At 36.9% G+C, this 19,072-nt stretch overlaps 1 protein-coding gene across 1 annotated transcript in view; it reads right to left on the bottom strand.

Moving 5' to 3' along the window:
• Nucleotides 1-393: 393 nt before the first annotated feature.
• The window catches only part of STK17B (serine/threonine kinase 17b), a 30,081-nt gene continuing 11,402 nt past the window's right edge, over nucleotides 394-19,072 (bottom strand). The window contains exons 3-8 of the mRNA XM_063318047.1: nucleotides 15,548-15,760; nucleotides 10,336-10,480; nucleotides 8,535-8,661; nucleotides 5,988-6,036; nucleotides 4,015-4,194; nucleotides 394-2,657 (exon numbers count right to left, since the gene is read on the bottom strand). Coding sequence (XP_063174117.1) covers nucleotides 2,372-2,657; nucleotides 4,015-4,194; nucleotides 5,988-6,036; nucleotides 8,535-8,661; nucleotides 10,336-10,480; nucleotides 15,548-15,760 — 1,000 coding nt within the window. The 3' untranslated portion in view covers nucleotides 394-2,371. The remainder of the gene's footprint in view (nucleotides 2,658-4,014; nucleotides 4,195-5,987; nucleotides 6,037-8,534; nucleotides 8,662-10,335; nucleotides 10,481-15,547; nucleotides 15,761-19,072) is intronic.

Genomic DNA, 19,072 nt, shown 5'->3' with positions numbered 1-19,072 from the left:
TTCAGTAAGCAAGTTGAATATTTAATCAATCACCATGGATAAAAAAAAGGCTCCATAAGTTTGGCCATTTTATTTTTGGGCAGTGATGCCACCCAGCAGAAAAATTAATTGGACTGATATCATAAATCTAAAATATCTTTTGTGCTATGACTTCAACCCAAAGAACATTTTTTGGGGGGTGGCGGTAATTCAAACAGATTATGAGGCCTTCCAGATGAAGCTTTTAACCTGAATTCACAAAACTTTGTGAGAGTCAAGATTTGATCCTGTTCTGCTTTTAATTTTTTTAGCAGTTCACTTTTTTAATCTAGCTCAGAGATAGCCCTTTTAAAATTCATTCTCTCTGTGCCAGTAACCATTAAGCCCCATTAATATTGAACACAAAACAAAGAATTCAGAGAACAATTATAATTCCAATAAAATTATATACAAATGTACGCATAAACTAGAAAACTTACAAAATTAGAGATATTCAAAATTTAGAACTGTCAGATTCAAGGGACACCCCAAATTTACATACATATACAAGTGTATATAAAATCTCGATAGCTCTGTCAACTAGAGACAAAAACCTATGTATTCAAAATATTAAAAAGATTTAAGATTGGAAATGTAAACTTAAAAAAAAATATACCACAATAGAAACATTTCTTGTATCATATACTTTTTTTTTATAAAGTGCTATAATAACCATTATTGTGGCATGCTCTTTCACTTGTAATCATTCTCCCTTACTAAAAATAGATTAATCCATTATGATCCTTTTTTTAGAATGCCTAATAGTACCAATTTTAAAAATCAAATTAGATTGTTTGATGGGGTGGGGGAACCTGTGCTTTCCATATTGGCTTTTGACTGAGAATCAGAAGAAAATATGGCTTTCAATATTGAAATTCTGCATTAATGTCAGACTGTGGTCTTGAAATTGCACCATTTTCCTCCCTTCTGCTTCATCCCGGTTCATCTTGCTATTTGTAAGATGAGACTGGCAAACTGAGAGCAAACCCTAATCTAACCCCTAACACAGCACATCTCAGGACTGGGCATTAACGTAAGGCTGTGAATTAATCAGAAGTTCAATGCCACAAAGACTGATCCTTTTTTCTCTGTTTTTCTTTGCTTTATTTATACTAATGAATACTAATGAAATATTCATATTCCCATTACATTATTTCAATCAGCAACTTTTTGCACCACTTCCTTGGAAGTAAAATCCATGAACAAACTGGAATTTACTTCTATGTTCACAGAAATAGGATTGTGCTATTACTACCACCTTTTTGTTGGATAAGCAGTTTCAATTTACAATAGCACAGAAATAATTATAATTTGGAAGAATAATTTGATGAAATCAACTTCATCTGGAGAAGGTAATTTAAAACCATTACCTGACCCTGCACATTGTTTTGGAAGATCTCATTTTCAAATTTAAACCACACAATAATTAATTTGCTAAGTCCATAATATTACACAGGTTATCCTCTCCATATGGCATGGTATTGGGCATGGACAAAACATTACTTCCTAAGAGAAAATACAGCTTTTTTTTTGGCACCAGAAGTATCTTTCAATCTCTTCCATCTTATTTATGTGAACAAGAAATGGAAGGTTTCAAAACTAAGTATGCATTCCATTCAATCCAAAAATTATCTGCATAACAGAAAAAATGAATGCAAACACCGATTTATGTCCCACATGGGAACTGTTCCACAGCTGAAAACTCACTCTCCTATAAATGGGGATAAGGCCCTTCTGAGTAAACATGCAAAAAACTAGGCAGCTAAACAGGAACCCAGTCCAAGCACTTCAGCCCCAGTGACTATTCCAACTAAGAAAATAGGCTTGAAAGGCTTACTGGAGCATACTACATACTAATAAGTCACCAATTTGAATTTTTTCATCAAACGACGACAGCATGAGACTGTACTTCTAGGACTGAACAAAAGGAATCATGTCTTCACTCTGCCAAGTTCATGTAGTTTCAGTTACACATGTATTATTAGATCACTCTTTGGCTTAGAACTTGGCTGTGTTGCTAACTTGCAACTCTTCTTCCCAGCTTGCCTACATTATCAGGGATCAGCCCAAAATGCCATGTTTTGAACTTACATGTAGAAAGTGCAAATGTACTCAGTTACCTGTTTGCCTCCAAAGACAAGCCACTTCAGGTGCCAAGACTCCAGTCTCCCAGGGGGTCACACCCATTGCCAGCAATGGCAGCACAAAGAAGGGCCCAAACCAGATCAACTGAAAGTGCATTTCCAGGATAACAACAACGCAGTTGTGGCCAAGCTATAATCTTAAACCACGTGCCACCAGATTAACTTAGAATCAGAAATACAATTCAAGATAACCTGCAGGAGTGCATTTGTTAACATATAAAGTCTGTTGCGAGTTCTTGAGAATATTGCAAGGAATCATCAAAGCGGAATCGTTTGGAGACTGTACTGCTGTCTTCTGGAATATTCTCTTTATCTTCTCGCTCACTGCACATTCCATTAGACATGGGCCTGTTATTATTTCTCTCTTCTATGCACTTATTCATATGATCGTATGCTGGAGAAGAACTGGGGTTTTCTTCAGGGCTATACCACAATAAGAATTCTCCTTGCCTAAACCAAGAGTGAGACAGACAGGCCTCTGCTGTTGGTCGCTCTCTACAAAGTAAAAGAGAGACGTAGATTTAATATATGGAACTTAAGTTACAATTGAGCCACAAGAATGGATAGTTCACTACCATTTAATACTGATATAGATTATCAAATAGAACTGTCAACTAGATTTGGCAGGATACAAAAGGGAAAGAAAGAGGATTCATTCCATTCTCCTTTCATAACAACTTCAAAGCTTGCTACCACATTCTTTAGGAAGCTGGGTAATGTTAAACAAAAGCTAGTTACCCTAAATCAGCTCTTTTATCCTATATTTCAGAAATGTATCAGCCAGGAAAAAATATTGGCAGAGGTAAGGAAAACAAGATGAAAAGCCTTCTCCCCAGGGGGAGACTTTTCAGATCCAAAGAAGGCAAGGATGTCTCAGATCTGGTGTGGGTGCCTTATACCTGTTGTTTGTTGTTTAAAAAGGACACATTTTTTTCTGGGAGTTCACATGGTAGCCACACACACTCAGGAAAATACTTCTTAAAGTTCAGGGGGCATTACAGAGGCAGCAACAACTGGTCACATCCTGAATACCATGCAAGTCCAGGAAAAGATGTTTCTTTAAATAGCCATCAACAGGTAGGGAGAAGGAGCCCATGATGGATCCAAAGCACTCTTGCCCACTTTAAATCAAAACAGTGCACAACACTTCCCCTCTCCTTTTTCTGCCTCACTTTCAAATGCTATCTGTAATGTAAAACAAATTTTTTTTACATTTGGATTTTACATTTTACATGTGTCTATTTGGACACATACATGCTCCAAGACTAGAGCTATTAACAAACTAGCACACCAAAAAGGATCCTATAGCACAATCCTGTAGGAATAAACCAAGACATTTGAGAAACAGAGGAAAGGCTCTGTAACATGCCACAACAGGCCATGGTGTCGAGAGGTAAATTAGTAAAGGGGTAGATCTTCCTATTTTGGAGCAAACCCTGCTCCACCTTCTTCATTCTTCTGCCCTACTGTTTTCAGAGAGACAGATAGAAAACAACCCAAACATGGATTCAACTTCCGCTAGCAGTCACTGGAGACAGTAAACAGGCAGAGCTGTTGTATTACCACACTTTCCTGTAAGGCACAAATAAATTCAACCCACTAGAGCCCAAAGAATGTCTGCAACATCTTGTTTATTTAGGTATTATGTTTAACCTAACAACAGAACAGAGAATGAAAGAATTAAATAAAAGTGATTCTTATTTTAATTAAGCTTGCAGTGTACTTACTCTATGAAGTCATCCAAAACCCAAGCTTTGACATAAGAAAACCCATTTTTATTAATATTTATTCATAACAAAGCATGGAAGTTTTAGTTTAAATCCCTCCATATGTTCCATCCCCATAAACTTACTCAGGATTTTTAACAAGGAGTTTTTGGATGAAATCTCTGGCCAATGATGAAACAGAAGCAAATGTTTCTTCTGAATAATCCACATTGACTTGAGAAATGTTGAGGTATGTTTCTTGTTTATCTGCTCCCACAAATGGAGATTCATGTGTAAGCAGCATGTATGAGATTACACCTACACTCCTGAAATTAGAGAAGTTTAAGAAGTCTTTTCATGGATGTTACAAATTAAAATATTTCTTGTTGGTAAGTAACAGGTGCTAAAACATTTTAATCCTTTTTACTGCTTTTTTATTCACTTATCAGAGAAAGTCATTCCAAGTACACTAAAGCTGTATACACTCAGATTATGTATCTGACAAAGTAAGTTCCTGAAACGTTTAATGTTTTGCTTGTATTTTCCACACTGATCTCCACTGACACCAGGATATTTGTCTCATCAGTGTCTTGTAACAAATATAATTTGCTTACATAAGGAACAAAAGCCTTTTCATAAAGACTTTACAAATCCTGGCAAGCATGTGCCATGCTGACACAATCTGATTCTGCAAATGGAAGTCACCTGTTTGACACTCAATCCAAAATGTAACTGTTACAGCGAATAGAAGCAAATCTCATACACATCCCATTGTACTTATGGAGATACTGAATCACAGTATCTCCATAAGTACCATGTTCTCTGACTTCCAGAGAACAGACTTGCAATTAGTGCAGAAGTGGGCAGTGTTTCAGGGGCCAGGGTCTGCAACTCAGCCCCCTCTTTCAGCAGTGGGGCTCACAGGAGGTGTTCTGGTAGAATCCTAAAATCACTAAAAGGTGGTTTTATTTTATCTGGAAGTAGGGTTGGATTAGTGGAGTGGGAATGGGAGCAGGAGGCTTCTGAAAGGCAAGCAATTGTTTTCCTCATCCCTATCCAACCCCATGAAAACCAGTTTGCTGTAGGGGTTAAAGGAACCAGGCTAGAAACGAGGAAACCCTGAGTTTTAGTCCCACCTTAGGCACAAAGCCAGCTGGGTGACCTTAAGCCAGTCATTTCTTTCTCAGCCCTAGGAAGAAAGTAACGGCAAAGCACTTGGAAAATCTTGCCAAAAACAGTGCAGGGACTAGTCCAGACTGATTCAATGGCATGCACACACACACGCACACACACAATAATCCAAAATCACACTGCCAAAATTTGGTCATTTTGCAGCCAAGTTTCAGTGCCATACTCTAGGGATGCAGGGGAACACAAATGAGACGATGAAAGATTGCACGTGGATCACGACATGCCTACTCCTGATTTATTGCAATTTCAAAACATGTCTGAACACTTGTGCTTTTTAAGACTTCCAATACACACGTCAAGAACTCTAGATTAGACTGTATATATATTGTATAGACTCACAAATTTTAAGTATATTTAACAAATTAAATTTAATAGGTATCAGCTGAAGGAAGGGATAAGCAATGAGTTATGGATTCAGGCTAGAATAGTTTGTACAGTTTTATCAACAGCATAAGTTTGTTTCACCTGAAATTCATATTCCTCTGGATGGAGAATCCAAGTAAATATAAGATAGTTAAGATGGTATTTCTGATCATTGAGGGAAAGTTAAAAAAGTAAAGATGACTCCACCATCCTAGGTTTTATTTGAAATATTAATTTACGTAACAAATTTTAATTTATATACTATACCCAAAGATGACAGTTCTCTTTTTAATTAATCACAAACAGGTGCTGCTTAAATACACTGAAGCAAAAGAACATGATCTCTGCTTTATGTTGCTTTACATCTGGAAAAAGGAGTCACAGGAAATAACTGTCTGCCCCAAATTCACTTTCTAGCTCATCAAGATCATAACTTGCTCCCAAAGGCCATAAGTATTCAAAAAGGGTTTTAAAAGGCTCCATGGGAAAACTAATGAGCTTTTAAGATGAAACTATACAATTAAAGTTTTTAAAGTTGCTTTAATCTTGTAAGAAATTACCTTACCATATGTCTGTTGCTGTAGTAATAGGATCATAATTTAAGACTTCTGGTGCTGGAAAGCAAAAATACCATTAAATACAGTATTAAAATAACTTTATCATATGTTCAAGATTATTGCTGATCTGCCACACTATTTTACCATACATTGAGAGTGATCCACATCTTACCAAAGAGATTATTTATCTACCAGAGTGACTGTATAAACTGGCCCTTTAGCCCACACTGGCTTGATCTACACAACACACTAAGCCATAATGTTGTTTAACTGATTTTGGCTTAATGTGTTGCTGTGAACTTATCCATTGTGCTTTGTAAACTACAGTTCAGTATGCCATGTAAACCCAGTGATCTTTCAATATCCATATTCTTGCTAACTATTCCCATCTTTTTCCCAGTTATTTCTAGGAATGTTGCTAACCAGAAAAGAAAAAAAAAGTTATTTTTTTCTGGAATGCATCATTTAACAACTACAAGAAACACATCACTTTTGCATTCCATTTGCATTAGAGTAGCAGAAACTATTGAAAGTAATATATCCTGATCAATGTTCAAAGGAAGCAAGATAACCTAATAAGAATATTAGGTCATTGACTGTACCTTGATCTCTCCCTCACCTTCAGGCTGCAAGAGCTAAAATGATGATTTATCATCTGAACTAGATGTTGCCTAATTTAGATAACATATGGCACAAAACCAAACAGCATTTCATTCTGTTATACATAGGGTCGCCATGAGTCATAAGCAACTCGACGGCAACTAACAACCACTTAGTTATATCCAGAGTGCAACTGTCAACATCACATGGTATATGTGAGCAAGTATGGTCTAGTGGTTAAGGTGCTGGGCTAGAAACCAGGGGACTGAGAGTTCTAGTCCCACCTTAGGCATGAAAGCCGGCTGGGTGACCAGTCCCTCTCTCTCAGCCCAACTCACCTCACAGGGTGGCTGTTGTGGGCAAAATAGAAGGAGGAAGGAGTATTAGGTATGTTTGCCACCTTGAGTTATTTATAAAAATAATAAAGGTGAGATAAAAAATTTAAAAATAAAATAAATAAATAAAAATAAGTATTTTACTGCTGTAATTTCCCAGAAAACTCTTCCTTTTATCAACAGCTTTTGTTCCAACTGCATGCACTCCTTTTTAACATATGCATTGTTCATTTTCTTTTATGCTGCGAACTCTACTGGTTAAGGACTATAAACCTCTGTACATCACCTACTGCATTGTTTATTTATTTAACTTCGTTATAGCTGCCCAATTCTGATGGGCTCTGGGTGGCATAGAAAACCAAAAAAATCCATAAAAAGTTATAGAACATAAAACCACACAGACAGCCCAGACTAAAATGACCTAAAAGTGACAAGTCAAACAAAACAGGGCCCCACAAAATACAGCAATATTCCCCAGGTCCCCAGGCCTGGGACCAAAGCCAGGTTTTAAGGGCTTTCTTAAAAAAGAGCTTTGAGAGCTTTCTGGAAACCTAGGAGAGAAGGCACTGTCCTAACCTCTAGGGGGATGCTGTTCCAGAGAGTGGGGGCCATAACAGAGAAGGCATGCTACCTCCATCCCACCAGATGACAACATTTAATAGAGTGTACCTGGAGCACACTCACTTCTGCTGGAGGGTACCTATCCAGGCCCTATACCACACAGGCCTTTATAGACAATGACCAGCACCTTGAATTGCACTTGGAAGCTGACTAGCAACCAATACAGCTCATATAGTGACACATGGGCATGCTAACAGGCTCTCATTATGGCTTGCGCCACTGCATTTTCAACCAGCTGTAGCTTCCAGGTGGTCCTCAAGGACAGCACCACGTAGAGCACATTGCAAAAATCCAGTTGTGAGGTGACCAGGGCATGAGCAACTGTCTGAAGGGCCTCCCTTAGGTATTCACAAGTGCCTAATAGTAGCACTAAATGCATATTCTGGCAGAAAGCACCCCCTCCACCCAGTGAGCTATCTGAGATAAATTATGTTATCAATTCACCCAGCAGGAAAAGGGAGAAAACAAGTATTCATTTCCTAGTACATTATAATGACCTATACAGGAAGATTATTTTCTTTATAACAGTTTGCATATACGTTGTGAAATTTTGATAATATAGATCTTTCTATGTATTATACTTATGCCCATTTCTGTATGGAATTCTTATTTTATTTATTTACAAGGAGACTGAAATGACTGAAGACTGTTTACAATACAACAACAGTAAAACCATCAAACACACAAAAATCGTAATTGATTACAAAAGCAACCCAGGTCCACTATACACACAATTTTGTGGTTATTTTGTGCTTTTACTATGGAGCATTCCCCCCCACATAAAAACTTTGTTTTGTACCTGTAGGTTCACAATTTCCCCACCTTATTTTGAAGCTATACTTTTTCCATTTGGAAAAAATCCATGTTGTATGATCAGTTGAAGAACAACTGAAGAGGGAAGAGTGTGTCAGTCTTGAGAGCAAAGGAACGGACATTTTTCAAAAAGCCTGGGTGGTGCAACATCAGGGGAAATGTATTCAAATAATGTGTGTGAATTACCTTGATATTCAGGTGTTCCAATTATTTCTCGTAGTTCACCACAACCTCCAATCTTCCGAGACATACCAAAGTCAACTATTTTTATATCACCAAGGGGACATATACTATTCAACAAAATATTCTGTGGCTACAATAAACAAACAAACAAAAATTATTTACACACATCTAAATTAAAGTATATTAATCATTTAAACTGTATTTAGACGTTTAACATGAACAAGACTACTTATACTGGTACAATCCCAACGGAATCAATGTAACTCCAAATGTAGGTGGCTGTCAAATAGTTCCTTAGTAAGAGACTATTTATTTTCATAATAGGCCTAAAGATAAATCTCAGTCTTTTAGAAATGATGGAAGAGTTTAAAAATTCAAAAACATATTTTAAATTAATATCCCAGATGTTCAATTGGGGTAGCAAACAATGTATTTTTTTTAATTGCCTCTCCCAATTCTAAAGTAAATGAGACCATAAAGTCCAAACAGTCTCTATTCTTTACTATCAATCTCAAGATCACTATAAATTCTCAAGTTGTGAAATTGCAAGTAGCTATATAACTCATTCAAAAGCAGCCTGGGGCTTTTGTCTGTAGCTTTCCTAGTTAGAATTACTAATAGTTTCAGCTAAAAGGAAAGCAAAGGACAAGTGAAAAACCAGTTTTTAGACAAAATAAAAGGGAAACTAAAGTATGAGTTTTAAGGATGCTAGCTCTAAGTACTTGTTTAAATCTTTAGTTTTTTTAAGATAAGCATTTTAGATTTTTATCCATTTGAAATCTTAACAGTTATTTGTAGGATTATTTGGCTTGTTATTAGATATAAAAAGTTTTATTAGAGATTTTGAAAGAGCCTATTAAATAAAAGTTCAATGTATTGTAGAATCTATATCAGGATTTCTCAACCAGGGTTCCACGAGAGGTCACTAGGGGTTCCCTGGGAGATCAGGATTTATTTAAAAAAATATTTCAAATTCAGGCAACTTCACGTTAAAGAGGTAAGTTTCATTCTTTATTTTAGTTTAAAAACACTGTTAATGTATATATACAGGCCAACATATGAAACAAATAGAGTAATTTTGTAACTTCTGGCCTATTTTTGACCCTGACTGTGCAGGGGTTCCCTGAGGCCTGAAAAATATTTCAAGGGTTCCTTCAGGGTCAAAAGGTTGAGAAAGGCTGGTCTATATTCTTACTCTGAAATATTTCCCACTATGTAGTGGGATCTTACCCATATTGCAATCTTAAACAAACACATAAGGATCTGAGTTTTAATCAGTAACAGCTGAAACACTGAAGATATATCTGAAATAAAACTTATTTGCCTCCTTTTATTTTGGATATCTTCTTAAATGTCAGAAAATTAATGATTTCCAAATTCTCTATTTAAAGCAGAGTATTTCAGTAATATAATATGAAGAACACTCTACCCTATGAAAAGTGCCTCCTCCCTGTCAAAAAGCAATTAGTATTTCAGATACCTTCCTGGAAAAGCATTGTTTTCACATTTTTAAATAAAGTCACTTGGTACAGGGAATTAAAATGGATACTACAATGGCTGACATATCGTCCCTTTTCTCCACAAGTTGGATTTTGTAGTCCTCAGGGACTGAGGTGAACTTACAAGAAGATTTAACTTAGTTATGGATGTTTTTAAAATGCCTGTACTATTTTCATTTAGAAGAATAAAAAACACCCTATTAGACGTTAAAAAGTTCAGTAACTGTTTGAATCCCCTCCTTCCATAGAGCTATTACTTCACAATTTTTAAAACACTACCAATAACAGTTTGTATGCACTATTACCTTTAAATCTAGATGCACAATATTGTTTTGATGCAAATGGCAAACACCTTCGAGTATTTGTCGCATAAGCCTAACAATAGCAGTTTCATCTATGGTTTCTTCTAGGTCAGGGAGACATAGATTAAAGATTTCTCCTCCAGCTGCACTGAAAAAATTATATGTGAACACATGCAATTGTCAGCATCTTACTGTCAAAACAGAACATGGAAATCAGCTGTTGGCTTATAATTTCAAACAGTTTCTTAGACATACTTATTTTAAATGATAATGGTGGAGATAAAAAAGTGAAACAATCATTTTTCCCTTATACCTTTGGAGACCAGTCCTTTCAAAGAGAAAATTACACTGAGAAAATTATACGGAAGAATGCAAAACTGAATGTAAGCTTCACAATTGTGAGCTCAAAGAAATGGCATCCTTTTCTGTAATGTCGGTAGATACCAGAAAACAAAAAAACAGATTTTAATGGGAACTGAAGTCTCAGCACAGCATTTTACTGGTGGTAAAGGAAAGGAATATTTTATTTCTAAAATAAGGAAGTTGCTTTCCTAGCCAAGTGAAGTAACAAAGAGCAATGCTCAAGAACACAGTATGATGCTCAACATTTAGCTTGTTTTGGTTTTGTTAAGACTTTCTAGGAACAATCTTTTTAATTCTCTAAAAAAGAATTAAAACATTTTATCTTGAACCACTTTTCATCTAAGAATCTAAAAGCAAACAAAAAGCACTTTGACTGGTATACTTGTTCATTCACCACAATCTCTCAAGAAATGCAAAAAATGTAGCCTTATATTTTCTGGAGTGCATTTTGATTTGGCACTCTGGTCACATACCTTCCCTGAAGTGATCATGTTTATTTATATTTAATACACACACAATTTGAAAAAGGAAATGAAAACAAAATGTATGCCAGAACCACAACCATACATCAATGAATTTTATTCCATTGCATCCTAAAATTCCTATGTGCACACCCAAATAATTTTTGCATACATGCAAGATACTTTCACAGTTTCTTCAACTAACTGCATGTCCTTGCATTGGAATATGTGATGCAACAAACATGTAAGACTGTTGTTCCATAGATCAAACCCCACCACACACATTCATATAATTTCTGAATCATCTGTGCTCAAGGAAAACTTGACCCAAATATATACTTTCACTTCACAGGAGTAGCAGATGAGGTTGATTTTGCTAATACAGCATTAATTTATTTCTATTTATCTCTCAATTTTCTTCCAAGAAACAAAACAGTTTATATGGGGATCACCCTTTATTTTATCTCCATGACAACCATGAAAGTTGCTTGGATTCAATTAGAGTGACTTATTTTGGATAATATATGTGTGTGTGTACACATATCCACACTCTGCTAAAAAATTTCACTTACTAGCTATATATTTATCTCAGCAAATTTGACACATTAACATGCTAATGCAAAGATTTTTAAGAGCTAGAAAGGTGGAAATCAGATTCACATGGATATAGCCAGAACTGACAATATAGAAAGCCAAATAGCACAAATGTGAAATTGTCACACTACACACAGATTTCACACTAGAAAGAATGACTATTTAGCACTGAACAAAAGAACTGAACCATACCAACTAATCAGAAAGATAATATAAAAAGCCCATGTTCAGAAAAACTACAGAATACATTAAGGATGACTCCAAAAAGAAAGAATATCACCAAAGGCAGGCAGAGAAAAAGACTACATATAACATTTACCTGAAAGAAAGATGAACCACAAAAACCAGGCAGAAGGAAGCATAAACACCAGCAAATATCCCATGTACTACCCACCTTCCCTACCGTATCAACCTAAAATGGCTAACTCCAACTGAAACCAAACCAACTTCCCCCTCTCCAATAAATGTACACATATGCACACCTTGTATGTGCCTGTGTGTGTGCATGGACACAATCACACACATATCTCACCCCTTCAAAAAGGGAGGTCTGAGACAAGAACAATGGAAGTATTGATTAAAATTAACTGCCTGTAAAATAAGGTATCCCATTTATATGCAGATCCTTCTCTGAATATACCAACCAGTCTCTCCCCCACATTCAAACCAATCTCCCATAGAGAAACACAAAATGAACCCTCCCACACACACACACAGTCTCCTCTATCCTTTCAACAGAAAAAAAGAAGAAAAAACAGGATGAAGGTAGGGAAGAGCAGATTCACTGGGGAGGACAGATGAAATGAACAAAAGTGAATTAGTCAAGCAGAAAAGAAAGGGAAAAGGCCTGTGTTGCAAAACAGGATTAAACTGGCCACATATTAGTATAATCTTCAAAGGGACCCAGGCTTTTCAGGAGTGATGTCTGTAATCATCTATACCTCCTACCATTCCTGGGTTTTCAACAGTTGTTTCTAGTCTTATCAGAGAATGTAAGACATCCTCTCAGATTCATAAGTACTTAGTGCCAACAGCAGATTCCACTAGCTAAGTTCCTGTTTGCACCATCTCTTACCCAAGAACATAAGTCCCCTACTAGGAGGCAGTACCAAGTATCAGTGAGAGAAGACAGCTTAGTGAGCCAAACAAGTTATATATGTCCTAAAGCTCTGTTGCATGATTCAACCAAGCCCCTAGTTGCTGCCTGGACTCTGCCTATGTGGAATCTCTGTGTATGTTGATCCTGAAGGGTCCCCTGATTTTTGGAAGAACTTTGGGAGATGAAGCATCATAAGAGACATCTAGAGTGCCGGGGAAGGAAGACAAAGAGTGAGTCTGACTGAGCACAGGTAAGAACCTGTATTATGGATTACCTTGTAGCAATACATATTTATTTCTCCTATAGCCACCTGATAAGCCTATGTTGGGCAACTCAGTCCCTTCTTAGTAAGGAGGGGTCATGGGAACCCTTGCAGGGCTGTTGTGAGAATTATGTTAAGCATCTGTCAAATAAAGTGCTCAGTTCTGTTTGGAGTTAGATTCTAGCTGTGCTGGTCCTGTGGCTCAATCTTATCTGGTTATCTGGACTGAGTTCAATCTGGTTCCTCCTGAGGAAGTCGACCAGGTCCTTGGGATGTTGAGCTCTGCTATCTGAGTGTTAGCTCCATGTCTGTCCTGGTTGGCCAAGGCCTTCTAGGAGGTGACATGTAGCTGGGTCTAGGCAGTGGTGCAAGCTTCTTTGTGGGAGGGGATGGTTCCACTTGCCTTGAAGGAGGCATTAATCTGTTCTCTCCTCAAGAGGTTATTATTAGACCAAGCAGTATTAGACAATTTTCATCCAGCCTTCAGTCTTCTCTTTTTGGGGTAGGTTGTTGGCTTGCAGCTGCAAAGGTCTCTGGAGGAAGCAGATTATCTGAACCTATTGCAGCTGGGTTTCAAGCTGGGCTATAGTACTGAGACAGCATTGATTGCATTTGTGGATGACCTGTGGCAGGCCTGAGATGAGAGAGGGAGTTCTTTAGTGGTTTGGTTCTCATCCTCCCTTCAAGGCCAGTTCCAGTTGGTGTTGGTAGGGGAGGAGAGATCCAGCACTAGATCTCTGCTTGGCTGGGTGCCACAGGGTTCAACACTCTCCCCACTCCTATTTAACATCTACATGAAATTGATGGGCAAGGTCATCCATCAGCCCAGTTCTCAGGTGTCATCAATATGCTGATGGTAGTTATAGACCTCTTCCCTGGGCTGTCTAAGTAATGCCTCGAAGGCACTTTCCCGGTAACTGAAGGTTGTACAAACCCAGCTGTGGAAGAACCAGCTTCAGCTGAACCCTGACAAGTCTGAGTGGCTGTGGATTTTAGAGCCCCTATATCTAGTGATTTTCCACCATTAACTCTGGATGAGGTAACACTCCCCCAGGCAGAGTTGGTGCATAATCTGGGGTCCTCCTGGACTTGCAGCCCCTGCTTGAGAACCCTTGCACAAATATTTCTTGCACCCATTTCAAGATCAGGAGGCACTGCTCATAATCACTCACACCTCAGTCACCTCCCTATTATACTACTGCAATGTGCTCTCCATGGAGCATTCAAAACCTTCAGTGGGTCCAGAATGGAGCAGCAGATGAAGTATTGGGTGCAACACATTATGCCCATGTAACACTGTTGCTTCACAACTCCTGGTGGGCTTCCAGGTACAATGAAAGGTGCTGGTTATCATCTTTAAAGTCCTACATGGCATATAAAATATAAATTTGCCAAATAAATAAATCTAGAAGAGTGAAATAAGATTGGGGACACATGCAGAGTATGGTTTTTTAAATACTTTCCAACCACTTTAAATAGTTTTGTTCTGGGTCACATGACCATGAAGGAAAAAGGAGGGGAGTTTAGATCACAGGAGTCATCAGCATTCCAAGGCACTGCCCAACTTTTCCCATGAGGATGCACTGGGGGAATTTTTCCTGGATTTATTTGTCTCTAAAGCTGCTGGATGGGATGTGGCCCATTCTCAAAGCTGATCTCTTTTTTGTTGTTGTTGACTTCACCTGTCATGCAAAGTTTGGCCCCATTCTGTTCAGTTCTCCAAGAATTATCTTATAGACAGAGTACCAAGCCCTTTTATATAATTTCTTTCCAAACTTTTATTTGGTTGAAAAGAATAAAAGGGGTTAGAGAGTATGGTGCTTTAAATGTTTCTCCAACTTTTTCTATGAAAACCATTACTAATTCAGGATCCCCAAAACTCAATTTCACACATAATGCTGAACTATAATGTACTGATTTATTTTTTAGCTTAGGGCAATGTTTGAACCCATTCATTATGGCTTAGTATGATACGCAAGTCAGGCTATTATGACTGAAATTCATAAACTCAGCCAACATGAGCCACTGACATCTCTACTCTCTTGCAGTGAGAGAACAACTAAGCATAAAACAAACACAAAAACTGCCTACCAAGTAACCCAACTCATTAGATTTGTTTTGTTCTTTAACACAGATTCCCTATCATTATGAATCAGTTTATTCATGATTTTTGTACAATTCTATACTGAAGCAACAGAGCATGCACTGCATATTAATTTTTAGATTACCATTTAACATCAAAACAGAGAACACCATAAAAGTCAAGGATAAGAGTCCCACCTATAGGCAGGTAAGTCATTCCAACAAAGGGCCAAACTTAGAAAGTACAGAGGTTCTCAAATATTGCTTTTCTGGTTGTGTTCAATCAACCAGTTCAACAACGAACGCATTAAACATATTAACAGACACACTGAAGGAGATAGAATGTATACTTACTATTCCAAAACTAAGATGATTTCATTTGTTGTTTCATAGACTTCGTGGAGATTTACTACTCGGGGACTTGGTTTTGTTAGTTCTAGAACAGCAATTTCATGTAGGATTTCTGCTTTGCAGTCTTGGCCTCTTCTCCTCTTTTTTAGAAACTTAGCTGCATATTCCTGGCCTGTAGCTTTCGCAATACATTTTCTAACCACAGCAGATCTTCCTCTGAAAAAAAAGAGAAGGAGCAACTGTGAAGTACCTCACCAGTCTGAATCAGAAGGTCAAAAACATTTTGTAATATTTCAGCTTTGGTTCTTTGCAGATAGGAATGTGCTATTTTTTTGCATTCATAAATTTATCTTCTGTAAAGATTTCTTTTAGACCTGGTATACATGTGGCTTTCCAGATAGTCTTGCAATCCAATCCCAGCCCACTGCCATTGCCTATCCAATCCCAGCCCACTGCCATTGCTGAAACTGAATGGAACTGGTATTCAACATCTGGAGGATCACAGGTCATTCATCCTTGATGTAAACCTACTGAAGATTTAGAAAGCCAAAATAGAGCTCTTTGGACAGAATTTTTAGCCGTGATCTACTCAGCAACTCCTACCATAGCCTCAATTTACTATCTCTTTACTTCTAATTCATCATTTCTCTTATCTCAATTACAATTCCTTCCAAATTTAAATCCTAGAAACAGACTATTTTGTAAAGAATGTGCTTAATCTGACTAAAGTAAATGAGATATAAAAACTGCAACCTTAGAACCCATAACATCACTTACATACAAAACTATTAATCTTAATGAGATTAATTATTATTAATTAATAATTAATCACTATTATTTAAACAGATTATAGTAACCCTTTTTTAAGATTTGAACAGAACAATTAAAGCAATGTTTGTAACTTGACTAATTATTAAATATTAGACATTAAAACTATGCTAAAACGCACTGTGAGGGTTAGCACTACTTTTCTGAGCACTGAAAGTAGGGTGCAAATGAAGTTATCAGATATATTAAAAATGCTTATGCATTTAAGATCCTAGGACAAAACAATTACATGATTTTACAGCACTTCAAATACTAATGCTTTATTTCCCCCTATGACAGTGTTTTTCACTGGCAAGTATAAATATACAGCAGTTCAGCACTTCATGCCACCATGATATTATAGTAAACCAAACCAATCAGACCTTTATTTCAGTCATCAACCAGTATAAAATCACACAGGTTTTTGAGATCTTTGAGAGATAATACTACCCCCCACCCACAATTCCATTTAGAATTGTTTCCTGATCTTTTAACACATAATTTTGCTTAAACTCTGCTCAGATTTTTAATTTGCAGGGATCTTATTTTCATTTCAAAGACACAAAAATCTCTAGGCTCAATTTGTGATAGCTCTGCAACAATAAAGAGACCTGACTTTTGAACTGGATTTGAACAACAGAATTTTTAAAATCCTGATTATGTGCCATCAAGCTGTTGTTGACTCTTAGCAACCACAGATAGATTTTATCCTTGACAATCTGTCCCAAACCTGGACCTTCAGGTCTTCCAGCAGTGTAGCCATCACCATTGTAACTATATCCATCCACCTTGCTGCTGATCATCCTCTTCTTCTTTTCCTTCCACCATTCCCAGCATTAGACCCTTTTCCACAGATCTGGGTCTTTGCATAATGTGTTAGAAGTAGGATAATTTGAGCCTGGTCATTTGTGCCTCAAGTGAGAATTCTGGATTGATTTGTTTGATGATCAATTTGTTTATTTTCTTGGCTGTCTATGGTTTTCTTAGCAGTCTTTTCCAACACCGCATTTCAAAAGCATCAATATCTTTCTATCCTGCTTCTTCAGGGCCCAACTTTCGCTTCCATAGAGTGTCATAGGGAATACCATTGTTTGCATGATTCTGATCTTCGCAGGTATAGACACTTCATGGCATTTGAATATCTTTTCCAGGGCCTTCATGGCTGCTGTGCCAAGTGCTAGTCTACGGGGTAATTCTTGACTGCTTCTTCCTTTACTGTTGATGGCTGACCCTAAAAGGCAGAAGCTATCCACCACCTCAATATCTTCATTGTCAATTTTAAGGCTGGGTGTTCTACCTGCAGTCATAAGTTTGGTCTTCTTTATATTTCATTTTAGTCCCATTTTTCACTGTGCTCCTTGACTTTTATTACTGGAGCTTGCAGAACCTTTGCATTTTTGGCTATCAGGGTACTTTAAATCCTGGACCAAATCATATTACTGGCTTTCCGTTGGTAAGGTGGAACTTGGTCTAAAACAGGTTACAGCACTGATGCTGTTTTTTGTTTTATTTTTTCTTAATTACCTTTTTTCAAAGAGGAAGTACAGAGGACCTAAAATGACTGCTGCAGAATTCTTATGACCCAGTTGCCTGTGCACATATTTTGAAAGAACTGGAAAGAAGGAGTAAGGGACTTTCCAGGTAAGATCTACACTAAGAGATTTGTGAATTAGCTTGGGAAAATTGATGAGGAACACCAATTTATGCTACTGACAAGCATACCTTGACAGATAAACTCCCAAGGTGAAGCAAAATTAATGAACTGGGCAAGTTCAAGCAGTAACTTTCCTGATAAAATATAAAAGTACATCTCAAAGTCTCCACACAAAAACCAATTCTCAATTGCTAGTGAAAAACAAAGCATGCCATTTTTCCCTTACCAGTCATTTAACTGTAGAATAAAAAATGTATGTTGGTAAGCTTGTGTTTTTAGAAGAAAACCACATACTGTTTAAAAACCAAGCTGACCTTTCGGAAGTAAAGAAAAATGTATTCCCTCAGCCAAGTTAAGAATGCCTGAAAACCAGCATTTTTTATTTTAGTACAGAAGTTTATAGGAATGCTCAGAAATACAATACTAAGATTAGACTGGGAACAGAATCAGGGAGTTAAAATCTTTGGAAAATAATTAAATGAAAAGTATATGCTATGGGTACAACTATCTTTCTAGCTTACCCACCCATATTTTAAAATATTTTTAAACCCTTATTCCACCTATATTCATAAAGCTTAAGACAATAAAATACCACCAGAAAAACACCTCAGATGTATAACTAAAACATCCTTGACATTAACTTTTACCAGGTAAGATGTACACTAAGAGAGTTGTGAATAAGTTGGGGAAAATGTCAAAGTTTGAGGGCCAGCCACTGAGAATACCCCTCCACAAGCTATCACTAATTTTAAATATAAGGACCAACAAACACCATTTTAAAACATCCCTTTAGTTGGACTAAAGTATGGAAATGGTAGAATCTGTAAATCATATATGTAAAATATGTAAATCTAATAGCAATCAAAAATAAATATGAATTAAAATATATTACATTAAAAGAAGTAATTTATTCCCTGAATCCTAATTCCCTTCTTCCTAATATAAACATATAACCATTTTGAAAGATCCTATTTCAATTAACAAGTAAAATGCTCTAATAAATTTATGTGAAAGTTTGGAAACAACTTGAAAGTTCATGTTTGTTTTCTTTTAAAAGAATTTTTTTT

This window comes from Candoia aspera, chromosome 1, assembly GCF_035149785.1.
Source record: "Candoia aspera isolate rCanAsp1 chromosome 1, rCanAsp1.hap2, whole genome shotgun sequence".
In the NCBI taxonomy this organism is placed as follows: domain Eukaryota; kingdom Metazoa; phylum Chordata; class Lepidosauria; order Squamata; family Boidae; genus Candoia; species Candoia aspera.
This window is presented reverse-complemented; position numbering and strand designations above follow the sequence as displayed.